A 22,448-nucleotide genomic window follows, 5' to 3' on the forward strand; every position below is an offset into this window, starting at 1 on the left:
GTCGGACAGCGGAGCTGCAGGCAGGTGCGGGGCAGATGTTTGAGCCTTCGCCTCGCTGATTGCTTGTAGGTGGATCTTGTTGGGGTGGAGGTCAGCTCCTCCACTTTGCGCCTTAGGCGTGGTGGAGGGAGCTGCGGGAGCCTTTGACCCTGGAGAAGGTGTAGTTCAAGCTGAGAGGGGTGAAGGAGGGATTCTACAATTGTTGGGGTTTGTTCATCGTGCACTTTTGGGGGTTACTGTTGACGGGGGGGGGGGGGGATGTCGGGGGCGGGGGACCTTTGTTTGTTTGGATTTGTTCTTATATTGTGAAAATGTTGAAAATCTGTTGAATAAAGATACTTTTAAAACATTTTTTAAAAAGAGGCTCATTATGCGGTGAGTTTTCCAGCAGGTGGTTTCGGCAGGATTCTCGCCGAATACATATGCTAAGGTTCCACTCGTGTGGGAAATTTAAAAATGCTCTCTCGGTTTGTAGTAAAAAATGTTTTAACTGCCCCAGTGCACGTTGCATTCGCATGATATGCAATGAAGAACTGTATCAACGAGGAAACTGAACCACTTCATCTTTCTCATTTATTTTATATGCCTCAATTGGATTACAGAGCTATGTATAGTGAGAGATTTCAAGTCCAGGAGCAGGGATGTCTTGCTGCAATTATACAGGGTCTTGGTGAGACACCTGGAATATTGTGTGCAGTTTTGGTCGTCTTATCTGAGGAAGGACATTTGTGCTATTGAGGGAGTGAAGCAAAGGTCTACTAGACTGACTCCTGGGATGGCGGGACTGACGAACGAGGAGCGATTGAGTCAGTTAGGATTACATTCGCTGGAATTTAGAAGAATGAGGGGAGAGCTCATAGAAACCTGTAAAATTCAAACAGGACTAGACAGGGCTGATGCAGGAAGGATGTTCCAGATGGCAGGGGTCACAGTCTAAGGATATGGGGTAAAACATTTAGGACAGAAATGAGGAGAAATGTCTTCAGTCAGAGAGGGGTGAGCCTGTGGATTTAATTCGCTATCAGAGAAAGCAGTTGGAGCCAAAACATTGTGGGTACAATTCATCCGAAAAATTTCTACGTCCAGTTTCGAGCGCATTTGGCGGGTGTTTCCGGTGACTGCAGTACCAAAATTGACACCATTATTCAACGGTACTTTGCTGCTTTTTTGGGCTTCTGGGAAATCTTCTCCAGCGAGGCCACACTGAAGCAATTTTCCTAACCGCTTGGTCACAGATCAAGGTGCCATTTGGAATGGCTGCCAAGTTCTCGATCCCCCTTTCAGAACCCCCTCGGCTTTCAGGACCCACCCAACTTTTTCCTGTTCCTTCAAACCCCCTTCCCCCTCTCACCCTTTCGTGGGCAAGCCCCCCCCCCCCCCCCCCCAGGCCCTGAACCCTGGCAGTGCCAACCGGGCACCTTGACACCACCAGTCTGGCATCATGGCAATGTACTGGTACCCTGGAAGTGGCACCCTGGCAGTGTCCAGTTGGCAGTGCCAGGCTAGCAGTATCTGCGTGCCAGGGGGAGTGCCAGGGTACTATCCTGTCCTGTACCCAACCACCTCAGGGGCTCTAATAGCCTGTGAGACCCTCCGAGGTGCCATCACACCTGTCCATGTTTGTGTAAATCTGTGCTAAATGTCACCCGGTTGAGGCCTTGCAGGGGTGACCGTTGACACATTTAAATATCATTAGGGCGTGATCCAGATCACGACGGGCATAGCGAGTCGGGTGACACGCGATTGGCCCGGCGCGAAGCCCAATTTGAGACTGTTTTGGGATTCGACCATAAGACATAGGAGCAGAATTAGGCCATTCAATCATGCTGAAAAGTTTCTCATCCCCATTCTCCTGCCTTCTCCCCATAACCCCTGATCCCCTTATTAATCAAAAACCTATCTATCTCTGTCCTAAAGACACTCAGTGATTTGGCCTTCACAGCCGTCTGCGCAAAGAGTTCCAAAAATTCACCACCTTCTGGCTGAAGAAATTCCTCATCTCTGTTTTAAAGGATCGTCCCTTCAGTCTGTCGAGGCCTCTCGGTGTCCCGTAAGTTTCAATAAGATACCCCCCCCTCACTCCATCCTTCTAAACTCCAAGAAGTTCAGACCCAGAGTCCTCAACCGTTCACCATATATATGTCAAGCTCTTCATTCCAGGGATCATTCTTGTAAACCTCCTCTGAACTCTTTCCAAGGCCAGCACATCCTCCCTTAGATACAAAACTGCTCACAATACTCCACATGGGGTTTGACCACAGCCTTATACAGCCTCAGTAGTACATCCCTGCTCTTGTATTCTAGCCCTCTCGACATGAATGCTAACATTGCATTTGGCTTCCTAATTGCCGACTGAATCTGCACGTTACCCTGAAGAGAAATTTGAACTCGGACTCCCAAGTTCCTTTGTACTTCTGATTTCCTAAGCCTTTTCCCATTTAGAATGCCTCCATTCTTCCTACCAAAGTGCATAACCTCACATTTTCCCACATTGTATTCCAACAGCCACTTCTTTGCCCACTCTCTCCTAGCTTATCCAAGTTCTGCAGTCTCACTGCTTCCTAAATACAACCTGTCCCGCTGCATGAGCGGTATTCACCCCCCCCCCCCCCACGCCAGGTGAGAGAATCACCCGGGCACCGCGTGAGTCGTGCCATGCCGCCCTGCCCCCACACACGATTCTCCCACCCCCCAAAACCAGCACCGCGTGAATCGCGCCGGGCTGCTCGGTGAATCGGCACGAGCAGTGATTCTCTGCCCCAGATGGGCCAAGTGGCCGCTCCGGCACAACAGGTTCTCGCCGGCACCGTCCACCCCTGGTCGCTGCTGCCGGGAACTGTGCGGAAATGCTGGGGGGGGGAGCGGCCTGTGAGGGGGGGGAGGGGGGTTCCTTCACCGGGGGGGGGGGGGGCTTCCGATGGGGTCTGGCCCGCGATCGGGGCCCACCGATTGGCGGGCTGGCCCCCCCCCCCGGCCTACCTCCTTTCGCAGCCGACCCCAGAACACCGGTGCCATGTTGGTGAGGGGCCGGCGCACGTAAGAACTTCTCCGCGCATGCGCAGGATGACGCGGCCCAACTGCGCATGCACGGGATTGAGCTGCCCTAACTGCGCATGCGCGGATTGGTGCGGCACCCATTTGGCGCCACGTAGGGACGCTGGAGTGGCGTGAACCATTCCAGCACTGTGCCAGCCCCTATGGGGGGCCAGAATAGGTCGTGCCCGGGACCTGTTCGCGCCATCATGAAACGCGACAGAGTTCACGATGGCACGGGCACTTAGTCCCGGGAGCGGAGAATACCGCCCCATATCTTTGTATCATCTGCAAATGTAGCAACAGTGCCCTCAGTTCCTTCTTCCAGATCATTAATGTATATTGTGAAAAATTGTGGTCCTAAAACCGACCCCTGCCACCACTAGTCAGAGGCTGCCATCTGCACTAGGTTTAATGCGGTGACTGAATCACGCCCTGTATGTTTTCAAGAAGGAGGTAGATATAGCTCTTGGGGCTAAAGTGATCAATGGATATGGGGGGTTGGGGGGGAGGGGGTGGGGGGGAGGGGGTGCGTGGGAAAAGGGAACAGGTTATTGAGTTGGATGATCAGCTGTGTACATAATGAATGGCGGAACTGGCTTGAAGAACCGAATGACCTCCTCCTGCTCCTAATTTCTATGTTTCTTTGTATAAGATAATGTTTATGTGTCTACTCAGATTACTTTAAGAGGAAGCAGCTCTTTCATAGGATAACCACTTTTATTCATTAATACCCAACTCTAACACATCATAATAAATGTTTTTCTTAAAAGAACGAGCAGAATGGATGAATTCAGATTACAAATAAGTTAATTCATAGTCCATGCCCACACATAATACTCGTACTGTTGGAGCCATTCGCTACACCGCTGCCAGTAAGTTGGCTACAGAGTTATTAGAACAGATACTTTGGCAAGCTGCTTTCTGTCTTTTGCAATATGGGTCAAGATTTCCTCAATCTGTGCTACATTGAAATATGCGATAGTTATCACTGTTGATCTTGCTGATGGCAATGCTTAGAAAGATTTGTTAAGAATCTTATCAGCATAAAATAAGAACTGGTGTAAAATAAGTGCAAATCAGCATAAACAATCTGGGCCTGAGGAAAACAGGAAATATACAACTGTATATCTTGCAAACTTTATTTATCTTTGTGATTTTTGGAAATAATGTTTGAAGCTATCAAACCATCATTGATGTATGTTGCTCACAGCACGATAAGAGAATGCATTTATGAAAACTATTAATTTAACAGATTCTAATATAATCGAAAAAATTCAAAATACAGAGAATATATTTCCCATCACAAAATAGCACAGTGGTTAGCAATGTTGCTTCACAGCGCCAGGGTCCCAGGTTCGAATGTTTTAATCTCACCTTCTTTGCCCCATAGAACAGCACAAATGTTGCTTGTTGCTTCTGATCACATTCATGTAGAATCAAGGGTTAAATCAATGCAATGAAGTTGATATATATATAGGGAAGCACGGTAGCACAGTGGTTAGTACTGTTGCTTCACAGCGCTGGGTCACTGTCGTGCGGAGTCTGCACGTTCTCCCTGTGTTTGCGTGGGTTTCCTCTGCGTGCTCCGGTTTCCTCTCTCAAGTCCCAAAAGACGTGCTGTTAGGTAATTTGGACATTTTGAATTTTCTCTCAGTGTACCCGAACAGGCACCGGAGGTTGGCAAGGAGGGGATTTTCACAGTAACTTCATTGCAGCGTTAATGTAAGCCTACTTGTGACAATAATAAAGATTATTATTATTATTATATTTTGTTGCCATTCTTCTTCCAATAACATTACATCCCTGTAAACCTATGTTCCTCTGAGGCAGAGTAATTGCAACTGTTTTTGTGTAGCCAAATAATGTTAAAACAGTCAATTGCTTTGACTTTATTTGCTACAGTGGTGATATTGGCGACAAACGCCACAAATCGGACCATTCTTCTACCTGATCTCCAAGTAGTGAAGTTACATCGCAACTTGTTGGAAATAATTGCAGCAGATATAGGAGCAGATTGAGGGAGCTGAATTCACAGTGTTTTTATCATGTACCATTTTTGATACTTTAAGTGATAATAATACTATTGATTGTGTATTCATAGAGAGGACTGGAAGAGAATTTGATGCCAGCTATGGACCCATGACACTGGCAGATCTTGAACTATGTCCAGTCCGAGCACATCACACCAGCCGACTGAAAGGGGTGCCCCAGAAGACCCCAAAGGCAGAAACTAGGGGACAGGTAAACATCTGAGAGGTCTCCGGTCTGCTTGAACAATTATTTTTAACGCAGTGTTTTCTGTTGTAACTGAACACCTTGCAATCAAAATAAACCACAAATAATCAGAAAGGAAACTGTCTACAATGTATTTTGAAGCAATCCCCAAACATTAGTCAAAGTTTTAGCAGTTAGAATATTATCTGCTGCAAGGAAACACAGCAAGCTCCCCAGACTATACAAATTGCGGTTGTTACACTAAGATGATAGTAAGCAGAAACTTATCTATTCTCCCTTAACCTTGCTTGTGCAAAGGACTAAGTGTACGAAAGACTAGAATAGTAAATGGAAAGACTTTGAAATTTAGGACTTGAACTTTAAGATTTTTTTTAGGGTACAAAATGTTTCCATCCTTTGGGTATGACCCTGTCTTAATCAGACACGTGCTCCTAGATGTCACAGTCACCCTCTGATGTTGTTTGATTGCGAATGAAGTCCCAGAAATTTTGGTTTGTTCATAGATACTGAAATTCTCAAACTTCAGATGTGGCACTATAAAGCAGATGGGGTATTTCGCACTAATTTTCCAGATAAGCTAAATTAACTAAGGGTGTCTCTCCAGTGTAAGTTCTATATGGGTCAAGAGAATGGGGATTAAACCTGGTGCTGCTAGAAATTCATCCTTTAGAAAGGAGGCCAGACAATACTGGTGAGGTGCGAGGACAGATCTTCTTATAGTAATTTTGCCGGCTGAAATTGTTATGTGAGCAACATTTGCAAGTGGAAGTATTCTTTTCTGGCCTAAAATGCATGCGGATAATCAATGATAACAGTTGTTGTTTACTACCTGTAACCTAAAGCTACCTTAGGAATAATAAAGATAATGGTCTAGAGTGTTTGTCTTGGGCATATGGGGAGACCTGGGTAAAGATTCAACTTAAAATTGTGCTAGTGTTTAGAAGATTTATTTATTCAAGCTCTTGCTCAAACTCATTTACATATCACCAAACATAAAGACCAGGATTCTCCAGTAGTCGCTTTTCTTGCTGGCAACGCGGCCCCTGCTAGTGTGTTTTGCAGTGGCGTAGGGTAGTTTCAATGGAAAGTTCCATTGACAAACGGCGGGAAGATAGAATCCGCCACAAGCTAATGGCGCAGCCAAGAAACACACGGCCGGGGGAACCAAAGAATCCCACCCAAAATGGTCCATGAACCAGCAGATTCAGGCAGGGTTTTCTCAATCCGTTGTTAAAAATATTCCATGATTATATTTGAGAGTGTTAATCTCTGGTGTAGTTTAAATTGTCACACCTGAAACCAGGGTTATCACTAAAAATAATCGAAGAGTGTCCTGTGGGTAACACAATCTTAAATTACTCAAAACTATTCAAAACAAACTATATTGAATCTTTTACGAGTTACATTTGCACCCTATCATCAGTTTCATAGTAAATTGAAAAGGAAATTAAAACACGTCTATTTGTGTCCATGTAATTATTAATGGAAGTGGCTCAATTTTAAATGCCTCCTCGAAGACCCACAAACTGGTGCAGTTACCGGAAACATTCAATGGTGATAATTCAGTCTGTAGACACGATCAGATTTGTGGCCGTGGCTGGTTATTAGCACAAACTGTATGAAACCAGTGCAAAAAGACTGTGGCAGCTCTAATTTGCACTGGACTTAATTTGTGCATGAAATTCTTCAATATTTTGCATTAGTTTGCTTGATTTCAGGTGAATCGCATTGAAAAGGGCTGCAATGCTGCATGAACTACGAAAGCAGAGGTTTTACAAATCTGGGGATCCCAATAATTGTTTTTGCACAAATGATCTTCATTAGTCACTACTATTTCAAAAAGCTGGTTATTGTTTTAATTAATGGATGTGCGAAAAATAAATTTCAGTTCAGGATAGTTAGTGAATTTCGAACATTGGAAAAAGATCTATTATTGATGGGATAAGAAAATTCCAGGCAGCAGCCAGTTAAGGTAAAAGATCCTGGATAATCCTCAGGGCAATGTGAGATATTTACAATGCTATGGAACAAACCAGGATGCCCGAGGCTGTTTCCCATCATAGTGGCCTATTTTTGAGGCACAGCGTATATTTGGATTGTGATTTTGATGCTCAACCCAGTGCTCGGGGGGATGGACTTTTCGCCTTCGGCGCCTAAGCGCAAATCTGGCTGAAAAAAAGGCACCTGCCCTTTATATAATCAAAGAATGTAAATCAGGCAGCTGATCCACTCTTTCAGAATATCACTCAAAGCAATAAAGGTGAAAATCTACCCACAATGGGTTCACGAGGAAATGTACCATGCTTACAAATTAGCCTTTAAAGTTTCAGATTGAAAAGGATTATATTGCTTGAAGAAAATGAGTGTCGAGGGCTTGAATTATTTATTCTAGCTCCATATTTCGGTTTTGTAACTCAAAGTTGGTACCTTCTCCTTCACATTGTACCTACCCTTAAACATCAATAGAGTACTCCTTACTGTGTCACTGAATCACCAACTATCCTTGTATCCATTCAACTGAGATTTCCAATTCGGATCCAATTACACTGAATATGGGAACTCAGTGGTATATGTTCAAATGCATCGGGGCCTCAGATGGAACTACACAAACTTCTCAGTGGAGCATTACAGCCCATTGTTTTGGGAAGGATTTGAATTAAGACTCCTAAACCGAAAGTGCAGTGTGCCAATTCACTGCGCGCTACCCAGCCTCAGAATGCGTGCTGCACATTTTTACTTTGTTTTTTCACTGTGGATTTGGCATAATGCAATCCTAAGAAGCGGCAATCATTGCACACACTAAATTAATATCAGAACGTTAAATTATTGAATATGCTAAAGTTTACATGGAACAAGTCACAACAAATTCTTGTATAATTCCTCCATTACACACCACTCTAATTTGATTTCAGATAAACCTCCAGGGGATCTATCTCCTCGAAAAGACTTCAGTATTGATTCAATTAAATGTAAAACAGTACTTTGGCTTCACTTATGTAAAATTGATTGCTGTTCATTGAAAACTGCGACACCCTGTGTCGCGAGATTTTCTTGTGTAATTGTATCACATCCATAAGTAAGTGCAATTATTACAGCACATTTTGTATTTATGGTGAGTTTGTCAGTGTGAATATCAGCAACCCTGACCACTTAAACCCACTGCAATTCTATGCAGGAGAGCCTCAAATTATCTTCTGTGACTGAAACTATGTGGTGTCCTGGTAATGAACTTATTCAGAAAGTCAAACAGTACATCAGGATTTCCTTTCATTACATATTGTACTGTGTGCATCTTTAATGCAACACGATTTTCAAAACTTATAAGAAAGGGCATTATTCAGCTTGGATGATTGAAAGTGCAGGTGATTGACAGAGAGATAATTGATTCTCCACTGTTCCAGCTTTCTGGTTTATGAAAGGAATTTAACTTCACTGGTCTGTGGTGAAAATTGACAAAGTTGTTCTTCATGTAAGCTGGGGGGGGGGGGGGGGGGGGTGGCGGTGGCGGTGAAGGATTGAGTTTAGGTCGATATAGCAAATCAAAGGGTAGAGTCAAGGCAGGAGAGCAAAATAGTAAAATGTGAAATGGAGGCCATAGAATGACAGGAAAGGACAGAGATTTAAAAAACCTAAGAATACACCAACAGTCAAGACTAGATGTTACAAAGATAACAAAAAGGCAAAAACTAAAGGATCTGTATCTGAATGTGCGTAGCATTCGTAACAAAGGAAACAAATTGATAGTGCACATTGAAATAAGTAAATATGATCCGATACATTACAGAGAGGTGGCTTCAGACATGACAAGGACAAGGTCCTGAATAGTGAGAGGTATATGGCATTCAAAAAGAATAGGAAGCTAGGAAAAGGTGGTGGGGTAGCGTTGTTAATTGAGGATAGCATTGGTGCAATATTAGGTTCAGGAAGTCAGGATGTCGAATCGGTTTGGGTGGAGATGAGGAATAGTAAGGGAAATAAGTCACTAGTGGCTCTGCAGACCCCCGAAAACTAACCATAAATCATAAGGAAGCACGCAAGAAGAAATATTGGACGCTTGTGACAAAGGGACGGCAATAATTATGCATGATTTTAATCTTTATATAAATTGGAAAAATCAGATTGGCAGTAGTAGCCCGGATGAGGAGTTCACAGAATGCTTTTGAAATAGTTTCTTAAAACAGCATGTTCTGGAACCAATCAGAGAGCAGGATATATTAGACTTAGCATTGTGTAATGTGATAGGTTTAATCAACGACCTCAGAGTAAAGGTAACTCTCGGTAGCAGCGACCAAGATATGATGGAATTTTACATTTAGTTTGAAATGGAGAAGAGTGTGCCTAAGACTAGTATTTTAAATGTAAATAAGGTCAACCATGTCGGTATCAAAGCTTAAATAGTTAAAATGAACTGTATTCTAGGTTTGAAGTAGATCAACGTAGAAGCAGTGGCAGTGGGATATTTAAAATACTCAAATTAAGGGCCTTAAGGGGCTGGAAGGGGTTGGTCCGGTGGGGGGGGGGGGGGGGGGGGGGGGGGGCACAGAGTCTCGCTGTATGCAGACGACTTACTGTTGTATGTCTCAGACCCAATGGAGGGGATGGGGGAAGTTATGGGAATCTTAGGGGAATTCAGCCAGTTTTCGGGGTATCAGCTCAATATGGGGAAGAGCGAGTTGTTTGTTGTTCAGGCGAGAGTTCAGAAGAGGCGATTGGGGGAACTGCCGTTCAGAGTGGTAGGGGACAGTTTAGGTACCTGGGTATCCAAGTGGCGAGGGATTGGGACAGGCTACATAAATTCAAACTTAGCCCGGTTGGTGGACCAGATGAAGGAGGATTTCCAGAGATGGGATGCGCTCCCATTGTCGCTGGCGGGTAAAGTGCAGTCGGTAAAAATTACGGTCCTCCCGAGGTTCCTATTCGTCTACCAATGCTGCCCCATCTTCATCCCGCGGTCCTTTTTTAAGCAGATCAATAAGATTATCGTGGGCTTTGTGTGTGGGGGCAAGCCCCCGTGGGTGAAGAGGGCAATGCTCGAGCAGAGTCGGGGGGCGGAGGGCTGGCGCTGCCGAATTTCAGCAATTATTACTGGGCGGCTAATATAGCCATGGTGAGGAGGTGGCTGGTGGGGGGCGGGGAGCCGGCGTGGGTGCGCATGGAGGCGGCTTCTTGTAAGGGCACAAGTTTGGGGGCGTTGGCGGTCGTTCCCGCCGGCGCGGTACTCCACCAGTTCAGTGGTGGTGGCGGCCCCGAGAGTCTGGGGGCAGTGGAGGAGACATGTGAGAGCAGAGGGGGCGTCGGTGTGGTCCCCAATCTGCGATAACCATCAGTTTGCCCCGGGGAGGATGGATGGGGGGTTCCGAATTTGGCGGAGAGCGGGGATTGAGAGGATGAGGGACTTGTTCTTAGAAGTAAGCTTCCCGAGTATGAGAATGCTGGAGGAGAAGTTTGCATTGGCTGGAGGAAATGAATTCTGATATTTACGGGACTTTCTGTGGAAGCAGGTACCAACCTTCCCACTCCTGCCACTAAGGGGGATTCAGATCTAGAGGATGGATAGGTGAGGGGAGCGTCTTGGACATATATAAAGAGCTTATGGGTTCGGAGGAGACGCAGACCGAGGACCTGAAGCAAAAGTGGGAGGAGGAGCTGGGGGGTGAGATAGAGGAGGGCCTCTGGGCGGGCGCGTTAGGAAGGGTCAATGCGACCGCAACATGTGCCAGGCTCAGCCTGATCCAATTTAAGGTTGTTCACCGGGCTCACATTACAGTGGCCCAGATGAGCAGATTCTTTGGGGTGGAGGACAGGTGTGCAAAATGTGCAGGAGGACCAGCGAACCATGTCCATATGTTCTGGGCATGCCCAAAGCTGAGGGGATTTTGGCACGAGTTTGCTGACGCCATGTCCACAGTATTAAATATGAGGGTGGCAATGAGTCCGGAGGTGGCAATTTTTGGGGTATCGCAGGACCCGGGAATCCAGGAGGAGAAAGAGGCGGACGTTCCGGCCTTTGTGAGATTGTGGGAAGAACCCACAATCCGTGATTAGCTAAATAAGTTAAGGAAAGCATCAATATTAAGGAAAAGGCAAATAACTGTGCAAAGGTGAGTGAGAGGTCAGATGAGATTTGTCAGAATATAAAGAACGGCAGAGAGTTACTGAAAGATTAACCAGGAGACAGAAATTAGTGTATGAGAAAAAGCTAGCTGTAAATGTAAAACCAGATAGCAAGGGTGTCTACGAGTATTAAAAAAGGAAAGGAGTAAGTAAAATGAATGTTGTTCCTCTAGAAAGTGATACTGGGGCATTAATAGCAAATAATAAGGAAATGGCAGATGGAATGAACAAATATTTCCTTCTGTTTTCACTATAGCGGATACAAGAAATATTCCAGTAATAGCTGTAAATCAGGAGGTGGAGGGGAGAGAGGACGTTGGTGAAATTACAATCATTAGGAAAATGCTACTGAGAATACTGATGGAGCTGCGGGCTGACAAGTCTCCGGGTCCTGATGGACTTCATCCCAGGTTCTTAAAAGAAGTGGCTAATGAGGTAGCAGATGCATTTCCGTTCATTTTCCAAAATTTTTTAGATTCTGGTCAAATCCCATCAGACTGGATAGTATAAAATATAGCTCCTCTATTCAAGAAAGGAAGGAGGCAGGAAAGAGGAAACTGTAGGCCAGTTAGCCTGATGTCTTTCATAGGGAAGGTGCTAGAAACGATCATTAAGAAGGTTATAGCCGGGCACTTAGAATAACTCAAGGTAATGAGGAAGAGTCAGCATGGTATTGTGAAAGAAAAATCATATGTGACCAATATATTGGAGTTCTTTGAAGGAGTAACATGCGCCCTGGATAAAGTGGAGCCTGTAGGTGCACTATACTTGGTTTTCCAGAAGGCATTTGGCAAAGTGCTACATAAAAGGTTATTGCGCAAAGTAGGAGCTCATGGTGTAAGGGGTAATATGTTAACATGGATAGAAGATTTTCTGGTTGACAGAATACAGAGAGTATGCATAAATGGATCTTTTTTGACTGGCAGAATGTGACAAGTGGGGTCCCACAGGGGTCTGTGCTGCGGCATCAGCTTTTTATAATTCATATCAATGACTTAGATGAGGAGAGCAAAGGCATGGTCGATAAATTTGCAGGTGACACAAAGATAGGTAGAAAAGTACTTTATGAACAGGAGATAAGGAAGCTGTAGGATAGGTTGAGTGAGTAAAAATCTGGCGGATGGAGTATAATGTGAGAAAATGTGAAGTTGTTCACTGACAGGAAGAATAAAACAGCAAAGCACTACGGAAATAGAGAATGGCTGCCAAATTCCATGGGGCAGAGGGATCTAGATGTTCTAGTGCACGAGTCACAAAAAGTTAATATGTAGTCACAGCAAGTAATTAAGAAAACCAATGCAATGTTATCCTTTATTACGAGAGGAATGGAACATAAAAGTACGAATACTATGTTTCAGTTATACGGGGCATTGGTGAAACCACGAGGTGGATTCTCCATTGCCCAATGCCAGCAGTGGGTTTCCCGATCTGGTGGAGAATGGAGCGTCGGCCAAAAAAACGGGATGGGTGCCCTCCGATGCTTCGGTCCCCTGCAGGCGGCAGCAGTCAGCTACATGCCCCGCGCTGGAGGGAGGGTATAAATCACATTTGCATCCGAGTCTCCAGCAGCAAACCCCCCCCACCCCCCCCCCCCCCCCCGTCAGTATGCACCGATTCACACAGCAGGAATCCTCTTGGTGGGATTTGTGTAACTGAGGTCCCACCCAAAGTCCGTCGGTAGGCCCCTCTTTCCCCTCCCCCGTCCAATCTCCCCACTGACCACCTCGCCCTCCCATCAGATCCCCCATCAGAGACCCATACAGAGATCCTCCATCAGACACCCCCATAAAAATTCCCCATCAAAGACACTCCATCAGAGACCCCTGATCAGACCCTCCATCCAAGAGCCCCCTCAGAGAGCCCACCAATAGACCCCCCCCCCCCCCCCCCCCCCCATCAGAGGCCCCCATCACTCATCCTTGCCTGGAAGCTGGAGCAGTCCAGCCAGTAGAGTGAAAAATCACTGCATTTTCAATTACCCTTCCCTGACATCTGCTGCCTCAGACAAAAGTGTCACTACCTCTTTTCCATAGCAGAAAACACATAGCTGCTTTTGATCTAGTGCGGAACTGTCAATCATAGCAAATGTTTCTAAACATTGTGGTTATCATAAGATCCGGGTAATGGAGATGCAGTCAAGCATGAAGGGAAGATAGGCTAGCAATCCAATAAGCACCTGTTTCTGGAGCAATAAAACTGTCAATCACTGGCTAATGCAATGTATTGCTGTGTGAAATTGAAGAATGGAAGATTTGTATTTCAACGGCTATCAAGGAATTTGAAGCCACTTTAAGAGTAGAAGCCTCTGACACTTGTAACAGCTGCAACTTTAAACATTTTGTCTGAGGCAGCAGATGTCAGGAAAGGGTATGTGATTTTTAACTCTACTGCCAAGACTGCTTTTCAGCTTTTAGGGGGGTCTCTGATGAGGGGCTGGTGGGGCCTGATGGGGGGCTGGGGGATCAGGTTACCCTCATATGTGCATGCTGTGGGGTTGTGATCCATTATTCCTGAGGTGGGGGTGCCCCTACTTGTCAGGGGTGGGGGGCAGGATTTGCATTGTTGGGGAAGAGGGGCCGCTGCCGGACCTCGGAATCGGGCCGTCTGCTCAAAAAGGCGGCTTGATACCAGATTCCAACGGAATGCAGCAAGCTTTCCTCCATGCATAAATTAGCATAAATGGTAGAGGCGAGACAATCACACCCTGGGCACCGCTCCTAGTGTTAAAGAATGCCAGTAGCGAGTCTCCACTAGTGAGAGAACTTAGTCTCCAGAACGGAGAATCCGGCCCCACTTGTCCAATACTGTGTGCAGTTTTGATCTCCTTATTTAAGGAAGGATATAAATGCGTGGACTTGAAATGAAATGAAAATTGCTTATTGTCACAAGTAGGCTTCAAATGAAGTTACTGTGAAAATCCCCTAGTCGCCAGACAGTTCAGAGGAGGTTTACTAGAGTGATACCTGGAATGAAGGTTGGACAGAATGGGCTTGTTTACACTGATGTTTGGAAGAGTGAGGGGTGATATCATGAACCAGGCTGATGTTATCTTAGGGTATCCCAACTTGAAAAACTGGTTCGTGGGATGTATAGTTTTGTTTTTGGAGTGTATGTGAGGAATCAAGTGAAACCCCAGTGAGAATTAGCAACCCAGTCATAGTGTAACAGTTACTAAAATTGTTTATTGAATTAAAGAAAAGACAAATACACATGAACAGACTATACTATGTTAAGATAATTAAGTACATTATGGGTGGCACGGTAGCACAGTGGTTAGCACTAGTGCTTCACAGCGCCAGGAACCCGGGTTCGATTCCTGATTTGGGTCACTGTCTGTGCAGAGCCTGCACGTTCTCCCCATTTCTGCATGAGTTTCCTCCGGGTGTGTGCTCCAGTTTTCTCCCACAAATTCCTAAAGACGTGCTTGTTAGATGAATTGGACATTCTGAATTCTCCCTCAGTGTACCCGAACAGGTGCCAGATTGTGGCAACTAGGGGACTTTCACAGTAACTTCATTGCAGTGTTAATGTAAACCTACTTCTGACACTAACAAAGATTTTTTAAATTATTAATTACTAAACACATTCACAGTTTATGTAGAACGTACCCCTTATTGCAATATGTATACGATCCCTGAACTCCTCTTTCCCCAAATAACATCCAAAGTAAATAGATCTATAAGTGAAAACCAGCTTATAGTTATCACACGATACAAAGAGGATAATCAAGTCTGGGAAACGTCTGGTCCTGGTCCAACAAAGATATTTGAACTGCCTTTACAAAGGTTTTCAGCACTGCTTTATCTCTAAGACTTAGAGGCTGTTAGCTGCAAAACTGGCCCTCTCGACTTTTAGGTATAAAGCTGGCCCTCTCACTCTCTGACAGAAGGCAGAGAGTTGGGATAAAAGGTTCTTTTTCGGAATGGCAGCCGGTGACCAGCGGTGTCCCACAGGGTTCAGTGTTGGGGCCGCAGCTGTTCACCATATATATTAATGATCTGGATGAAGGGACTGGGGGCATTCTAGCGAAGTTTGCTGATGATACGAAGTTAGGTGGTCAGGCAGGTAGTGCTGAGGAAGTGGGGAGGCTGCAGAAGGATCTAGACAGTTTGGGAGAGTGGTGCAGGAAATGGCTGATGCATTTCAACGTGAGAAAATGTGAGGTCTTGCACTTTGGAAAAAAGAATCCAAGCATAGACTACTTTCTAAACGGTGAGAAAATTCATAATGCCAAAGTACAAAGGGATCTGGGAGTGCTAGTTGAGGATTCCCTAAAGGTAAACATGCAGGTTGAATCCGTGATTAAGAAAGCGAATGCTATGTTGTCATTTATCTCAAGAGGGTTGGAATATAAAAGCAGCGATGTGCTACTGAGCCTTTATAAGGCTCTGGTTAGGCCCCATTTGGAGTACTGTGTCCAGTTTTGGGCCCCACATCTCAGGAAGGACATACTGGCACTGGAGCGTGTCCAGCGGAGATTCACACGGATGATCCCTGGAATGGCGGGTCTAGCATATGAGGAACGGCTGGCGTTCCTGGGATTGTATTCATTGGAGTTCAGAAGGTTAAGGGGAGATCTAATAGAAACTTACAAGATAATACATGGCTTAGAAAGGATGGACGCAAAGAAACTGTTTCCGTTAGGCGAGGAGTCGAGGACCCGTGGGCACAGCCTTAGAATTAGAGGGGGTAAATTCAAAACAGAAATGCGGAGACATTTCTTCAGCCAGAGAGTGGTGGGCCTGTGGAATTCATTGCCGCAGAGTGCAGTGGAGGCCGGGACGCTAAATGGCTTCAAGGCAGAGATAGATAAATTCTTGATGTCGCGAGGAATTAAGGGCTATGGGGAGAATGCTGGGAGGTGGAGTTGAAATGCCCATCAGCCATGATTGAATGGCGGAGTGGACTCGATGGGCCGAATGGCCTTACTTCCACTCCTATGTCTTATGGTCTTATGGTCTTATGGAGATGTAAAACTAGCCTCCAGGCTGCTAGATGTAAACTGGCCTCCCTGCTCCTGAGGAACTGGCAATCATACAGTTTCTCCCATTTGAATTTGCATTCTGTGGGTTTGGTTGTCTGTCTCTATCAAATTCCTTCACTCTAGAAATTAGCATGTGTATACCTTCCTGATCTCCCAATCTTTTCGGTAAGCTGTTTCTACTAATAGATGATTCACACCTTATTTTATCTATGAGGCCTGCTAATCTCGTTACTGGAAAAGATGCATTTCATCTGGCCTTTTGAATGCTGGCTACTGCTATTGCTCGGCAGATTTCGACTTGTTGCTGGGCAGATTGCATCTTATTATCTGTGTAAATATGTCTTATGTCTTGTTATTATGTCTTATGTCAGGGTAGCACAAGTGGCTATCACTATGGCTTCACAGCGCCAGGGTCCCAGGTTCGATTCCCCGCTGGGTCACTGTCTGTGCGGAGTCTGCACGTCCTCCCTGTGTCTGCGTGGGTTTCCTCCGGGTGCTCTGGTTTCCTCCCACAGTCCAAAGACGTGCAGGTTAGATGGATTGACGATGCTACATTTCCCTTAGTGTCCAAAAAGGTTAGGAGGAGTTGTTGGGTTATAGGGAAAGGGTGGAAGTGAGGGCTTAAGTGGGTCGGTGCAGACTCGATGGGCCGAATGGCCTCCTTCTGCATATATATTCTATGTTAGATTAGATTTGTCAGGCAAGAGAATCCAAGGTTGTCAGTGGTAGATGGGAATGTGGAGTACGAAACAAAATCAGTTCAGCCATGATCTTATTAAATGGCAGAAACAACAACAGGGGCTGAATGGCCTAATTCTGCCCCTGATTCATAGTTCATATGTCTTTGTAGGTCGACGGTTTTCTGCTACCATCCATATATAAGTAAAAAATAAAATCGGGTGTATCTCAGATTTTCAAAAATACTTCTGAAGATCTAACTAAATGGAACAAAGTGAGTGCCAGGCTGGCACCCAAGTGGCACTGCCAGGGTGCTAACCTGGCACTGCCAAGGTGCTCAGGTGGCACCAGCAATGACTGGGTACCGCTCTGCCCAAAGGGCATGCAGCTGGGGGCCTTTGATTCCTTGGTTTACCCCTACGAGTGCTGTTCCGTCTGGTCCCCTTTTGTGGGGATCTCTGCTGAACGGCGCTCGCTCAAGGTCTCCGAGACGAAGAGGATGAATCCCAAAGCCTCAGGTACCTCAGGAATCTGCACATTAGAGTAAGGCTAGCTGTCTCACTCTAATATGCAGATTTGGAAAAAAGTGACCCCACACACAATGGTCAGGATTTACGTCGCAACATCTTGCAAGATCAGGCCGGATCTCGCGAGGCGTTGCGAGCCGGGTAGATCCCGGGTGTGGGGTCTCCCAGCTCATATCGGCTAAGCTGCACCGCGGCAAGCTACCTTTTGGGTGCAGATTGGCCATTGGATCGCGTCCCTTTTCAAACCTCGTGCCATTAAACTCTTAAAATAAATTGTAATTTTAGTCTTGAGACCAGTTACTTAAGCTATTCTCACTGAGGAGGTCAGCCACTGCACCACACCAGTATCTCTGTCAGGTCCCATTAATGTAACTCTAACTTACCCAGATAGAAGACACATTTGAATGATGCAAAAACCATTTCCCTAACCAGTTTTCTCATTACTCATAATTACTTTCATGTGACAAAACCACAACCAAGATTTTCCTCATGGGCTTCAAGATCCTGCTGTCAGGCTAAAATGGACTCAGAAGCCTGCAACGTGTGAGAACAGTCACCCAACAGTGTTACGATAGCGATAGGTTAGGAAATTGGATCTGGAAATTGGATCGAAGATGTGGGCAATTTCGGTGTTAACAGACTGAAGGTAAAACTGCTAGCACTGAATCAGAGGTATACTCCCACACATGGATACACGGCCTGAGTTACATTGTCCCATTCAGACTTAAACTCATTAATGAGAATACACAGGATACCCTTGTTCAGCCGGGGTGATTGTCCTCCGGGACACTTTGATCTGACCAGCTATTAGCCCATTACAGAGTCTGGTGGTCTCTTTGTCCGTAAATTGGAGGTTAATTGCATATTCATAGCATGGCCCTGTTCTTTTGTGCAAGTGGGATTGGGCAATTAAAAGCCAAGATAGCAGTGATGCTATCTGGACACGCCAGAACTGAAGTATTGTTTTCGGGGCTGGGCAGAACTCGGACAGAGAAAAGTATCCTGTTTGAACAGGTGGGGGGAGAAGGATTTGGAAAGCCACCGGGAGAGGTCATGAAAAGCTACCACAGGGACAAACGTTCGAACACAGGTCTGAAGGAGCCACACTAACAACAGGAAAATATTCTGCAAATGCAAGTATCATTATTGCCCGCCTGCCGAAGTGGAGTTGAGAGCTGTATGGTCATTTTATGTGCTGTTTAATTGGAAATCACGTGGTAGGGTTAAAGAATACATGCAGGCTGTTCTTGTTAGATTTAAAAGTTTAAATATTGTTTGTCTTTTATGTAAATAAAGTTTTATTTGTTAAACATAATGAAGCCCTATGTCTTATGCAATTATTCCTGGAACAACTCAATCTTTTCGCACAGTCTTACAGAATTTAAAAATGTTGCGGTCGGTTCTGGTCCAGTATCTTAGCCACTGTTGGGGTCTGACCAGGCGTCCGTAACAACAGTGATTTTGCCTGAATTTGCCAATTAATGGCCAGTGCTGTTGGTCCAATTAAGGGTGGCAGGTGGGCTCTCTATTTGGAGGCTCTTCAGCTTGACAGAAACAGCTGGGCACCTTTAAGTGAGGGAGAGGGCACTCCAAAATGGGGTCATCCTGCCTCCATCTTATTTCAAATTTTAAATTAAAAAATACAATCGGCAGCCACCCTTGTGAGTGCTAGTTTGATGGAGGGGGAAAGAATCCCTTCCATAGGGCAACCTGTTGCTGCAGCTCAAGCGAGGCAGGCAGGACAGACCTCCAAGGCACTAGGAAACTGCCTTCCAGAATGGGTTTAATAGCTTCTTAACAAGGAGAAGTAATTAATTACCTGTCGCATGCTGGCTGGTAGACCTGGCAGTGCTCCCCCCCCCCCCCCCCCCCCCCCCAACCATCCCATCTTCAGGAAAATGGCTGAAATTACATGCCTGCCTCCGGCCTGCCCTCATCGCGAGCTAAAAACTCAAATTTTGTTTCATTTTCAAAAGTTTTAATTTTCATCTACACCAACATTATGTTACATTAGACGATTGGAAGTCATTCATACAAAATGCTACTCAAAGAATAGTTTCAGTAAATTAGTTTGAAAAGAACATACTTTAGGGTTAGGATCACATGCCGAGCTAAGGCATCAGTACTGAATGAAAGTCTTGTGAAAAGTGACTTCGACTTCATAAGATTTGTTGCACCTTTCTTTAGGGTGATGACCTATCAGCGATGGAGCAAAAACCAGCACCTGTACGAGTGATAAAAGTCGAGAGTAGAACCACGGACACCACACGGCCAAGTAAGTTCAGCTTCAGTTTACCTCTTATGCCTGGAGCCTGGTTGCTGCGTTGTTTCTGTTTAACTGAAGCAGCTGCCAACAGCAGCAGTGCCAAAGTTGGATGCAGTTATTCAAAGCTGTTCCAAAATCTGGCTGAGAGCCTTCCAAACTTGAGAACTTTCCTCCAGGAATGTATGGTGGGAGGTTGTTCTCCCCTCGGGACCAAAAAACTTCATCCTGAAGCAAATGAAGCTGTTTCAAAGTACACCATCCAATTTGCAAAGTTATAACATTTCTGTCAGTGTTTCACAGTTGATTCAAAGTTGAAATGGGAACACACACATTTTCAGTATTTTAAGGAAATCAAATGCCTACATTGCCTTATAATTGTTTCTTTCTTACAGCATTTATCGTTTTTCACCGACTCGGGTTCTATTAAGTTAGTGTGCGGAAATGCCAGTAGAAATTCTAAAAGTATCATACAATCTCCAGCCAAGTGTGAAAAGCTCATGAATTTATTCACCATTGAGATTGAGAACATCAAATAGCTGCCTGTGTTGCATCACATCTTTCCCTTTTCCACAAGAGCCTCCTGCAACCTGAAGCTCCATCTCACTAATTTCTTGCAGGAGATACCAGTGATGCTGAAGTTGAGGTAATATTTAGCACATAACCCAGAAATTGGAACAGGCACATTGAATTATAGACTGCATGTCCAGGGTTGGGTTCGCCGAGGTGGGAGATCTCCTGACTTGGCAAACCTGGCCTTTAAAAATAGCCGTCGTGGGGGTGGGGGTGAGGCTGAAAAAGGAATCGGGCGACAACTCTCGAACGAAGGTGCAGGCTACCATGTGTGAAAGTGGGCTGGGCACAAGGTTTGCTTCTGTGCTCCAGCACTATGTTGAAATACATTAATGAATGATAATAAAACAAAAACATTCCTCCAGTCCTCCCTCCCCCCCCCTCCTCCTCCCACACATTCCCTATGCCCCATCTTAGCCAAATTATGCCGTCTTATGCCATCCCTCTACCAATGCATGGCTCCTCACACCACTGTGTCTCTCTTAGTGTCCTTCCACCCACTCCCCATGCCAACTTAGTGCTAATCCATGCGTCCCACCCACCAGCATTTGCCCTTACTTCGTCCATGCCAGCTCAGCTTGTATCCTTGCACAGTTCCTTGACACCGTTGACACTTCCTGGACAGTTGGACAGCTTTTATAGGTTTGACAGCTTTGATACTTCTTGGACAGGTTTGACAGTTGGACAGCTCTTTAACACTTCCTTGGCAGTGTATAATTCCTTGCTAGGTGGATGTGTTTGTGCATAAAAAGTACATAATCATGTTCACATTTAACAATCCTGAAGAATTCCTTACCTCTCCAATGTCTTACGTCCCCCAAATGGTACCTTTTGAAATGTTGGATCCGGGGGTGAGACTTAGCATTTTCGGCTATTTCTGGGATTTCCGCCTCGACAGAGAGCCTCTCCGCCATGCCGAAAATCGATGCCAAACTGTTTCTATTTGGCTGCAACTAATGTTTCCTCTAAGTTGTGTGGCCTCACAGTGACCCAAAAGTCTCCACACAGGCCATGCACAAGTCAGCCCCTATAAATTCCCATGGGTGTGCAGCCAAGCAAAATAATTTCATGGAGCTGCACATTTAAATAAATTGCTCTTGCACATCGAAAAGAGTTAGAAGGAACGTTGGAAGGACAGCTTTTTTAAAATCACTGGGCACAATTGCCCCAAAAGATTTCTACGTGTGGTTTTGGGCGGGAAACATGGGGCGATTCCCGCCGGGTACTTTGGCATGATCCAGATCGCAATCTACCCACAGTTAAAATTTATTTTGAAAGTTGGGGTAAACTGCGCCTGGAATGAGGGACCTGAAGACGTTGGCAGGTCGGCTTAAAAAGGGCACCCCGATTTAAGATTAATGTTCCAAACCTCCCCCCACCCCACCGCTGACATCAGATCCCCGCCCCACCCCCAACCGGCAGCATTAGGCCACCTCCCCAATTGCTGGTACCAGTGGTCCCCCCCCCGCCCCACTTTGCCATGCCACAATGCCCCCCTTCAGGCCCTGCCTGTTGGCAGTGCCACGCTGGTGGAACTGCCAGTGAGCTAGTGCCAAATCACTGCCCTGCCATGTCCCTGATCACCTAGTGGTTACATTGGCCTCCGAGCTCCCTGGCATAGTCATCACCCCTGGCCTCCGTTTGTGGAGACCAGTCGTGATTTGTGCCGTCTTCATACTGCGCCAGCGGGTGTGAGAACTGCAGGCGCGGGAGATTCTGGCTATAAACAGATCCTGCATATTTAAATAAGGATTTAAATCTGGAAATATGGTTCAAGCCCAGCGAGAACGTCAACCAGATCACACTGGCTGGAATGGGCCAGGAGCATCAGAAACTGGTGCCCGGCACAAATCCCATTTCGGGTATCTCCCAGAATTTTCCCAACTTAGCGGGATTTGCACTGTTTGCAATGCGACGAGAGAATCGCCCACAGCAAATGATCTCCTCCCCTGCTACGGTCCCTGAATAATGCTGGGGTATAATCCAACAGTTGCCAAACACTCGCGTGTAGCTCCCCCCAAAGCGCGTGATATCTCAG

At 45.7% G+C, this 22,448-nt stretch overlaps 1 protein-coding gene across 1 annotated transcript in view; it reads left to right on the top strand.

Annotated features, from left to right (window-relative positions):
* The window catches only part of kiaa0586 (KIAA0586 ortholog), an 818,517-nt gene that overhangs the window by 738,028 nt on the left and 58,041 nt on the right, over nt 1-22,448 (top strand). Inside the window, exons 30-31 of the mRNA XM_038780001.1 lie at nt 5,138-5,277; nt 19,762-19,849. Of these exons, the coding sequence (XP_038635929.1) occupies nt 5,138-5,277; nt 19,762-19,849 (228 nt within the window). The remainder of the gene's footprint in view (nt 1-5,137; nt 5,278-19,761; nt 19,850-22,448) is intronic.

Source organism: Scyliorhinus canicula, chromosome 2 (genome assembly GCF_902713615.1).
Source record: "Scyliorhinus canicula chromosome 2, sScyCan1.1, whole genome shotgun sequence".
NCBI lineage: Eukaryota > Metazoa > Chordata > Chondrichthyes > Carcharhiniformes > Scyliorhinidae > Scyliorhinus > Scyliorhinus canicula.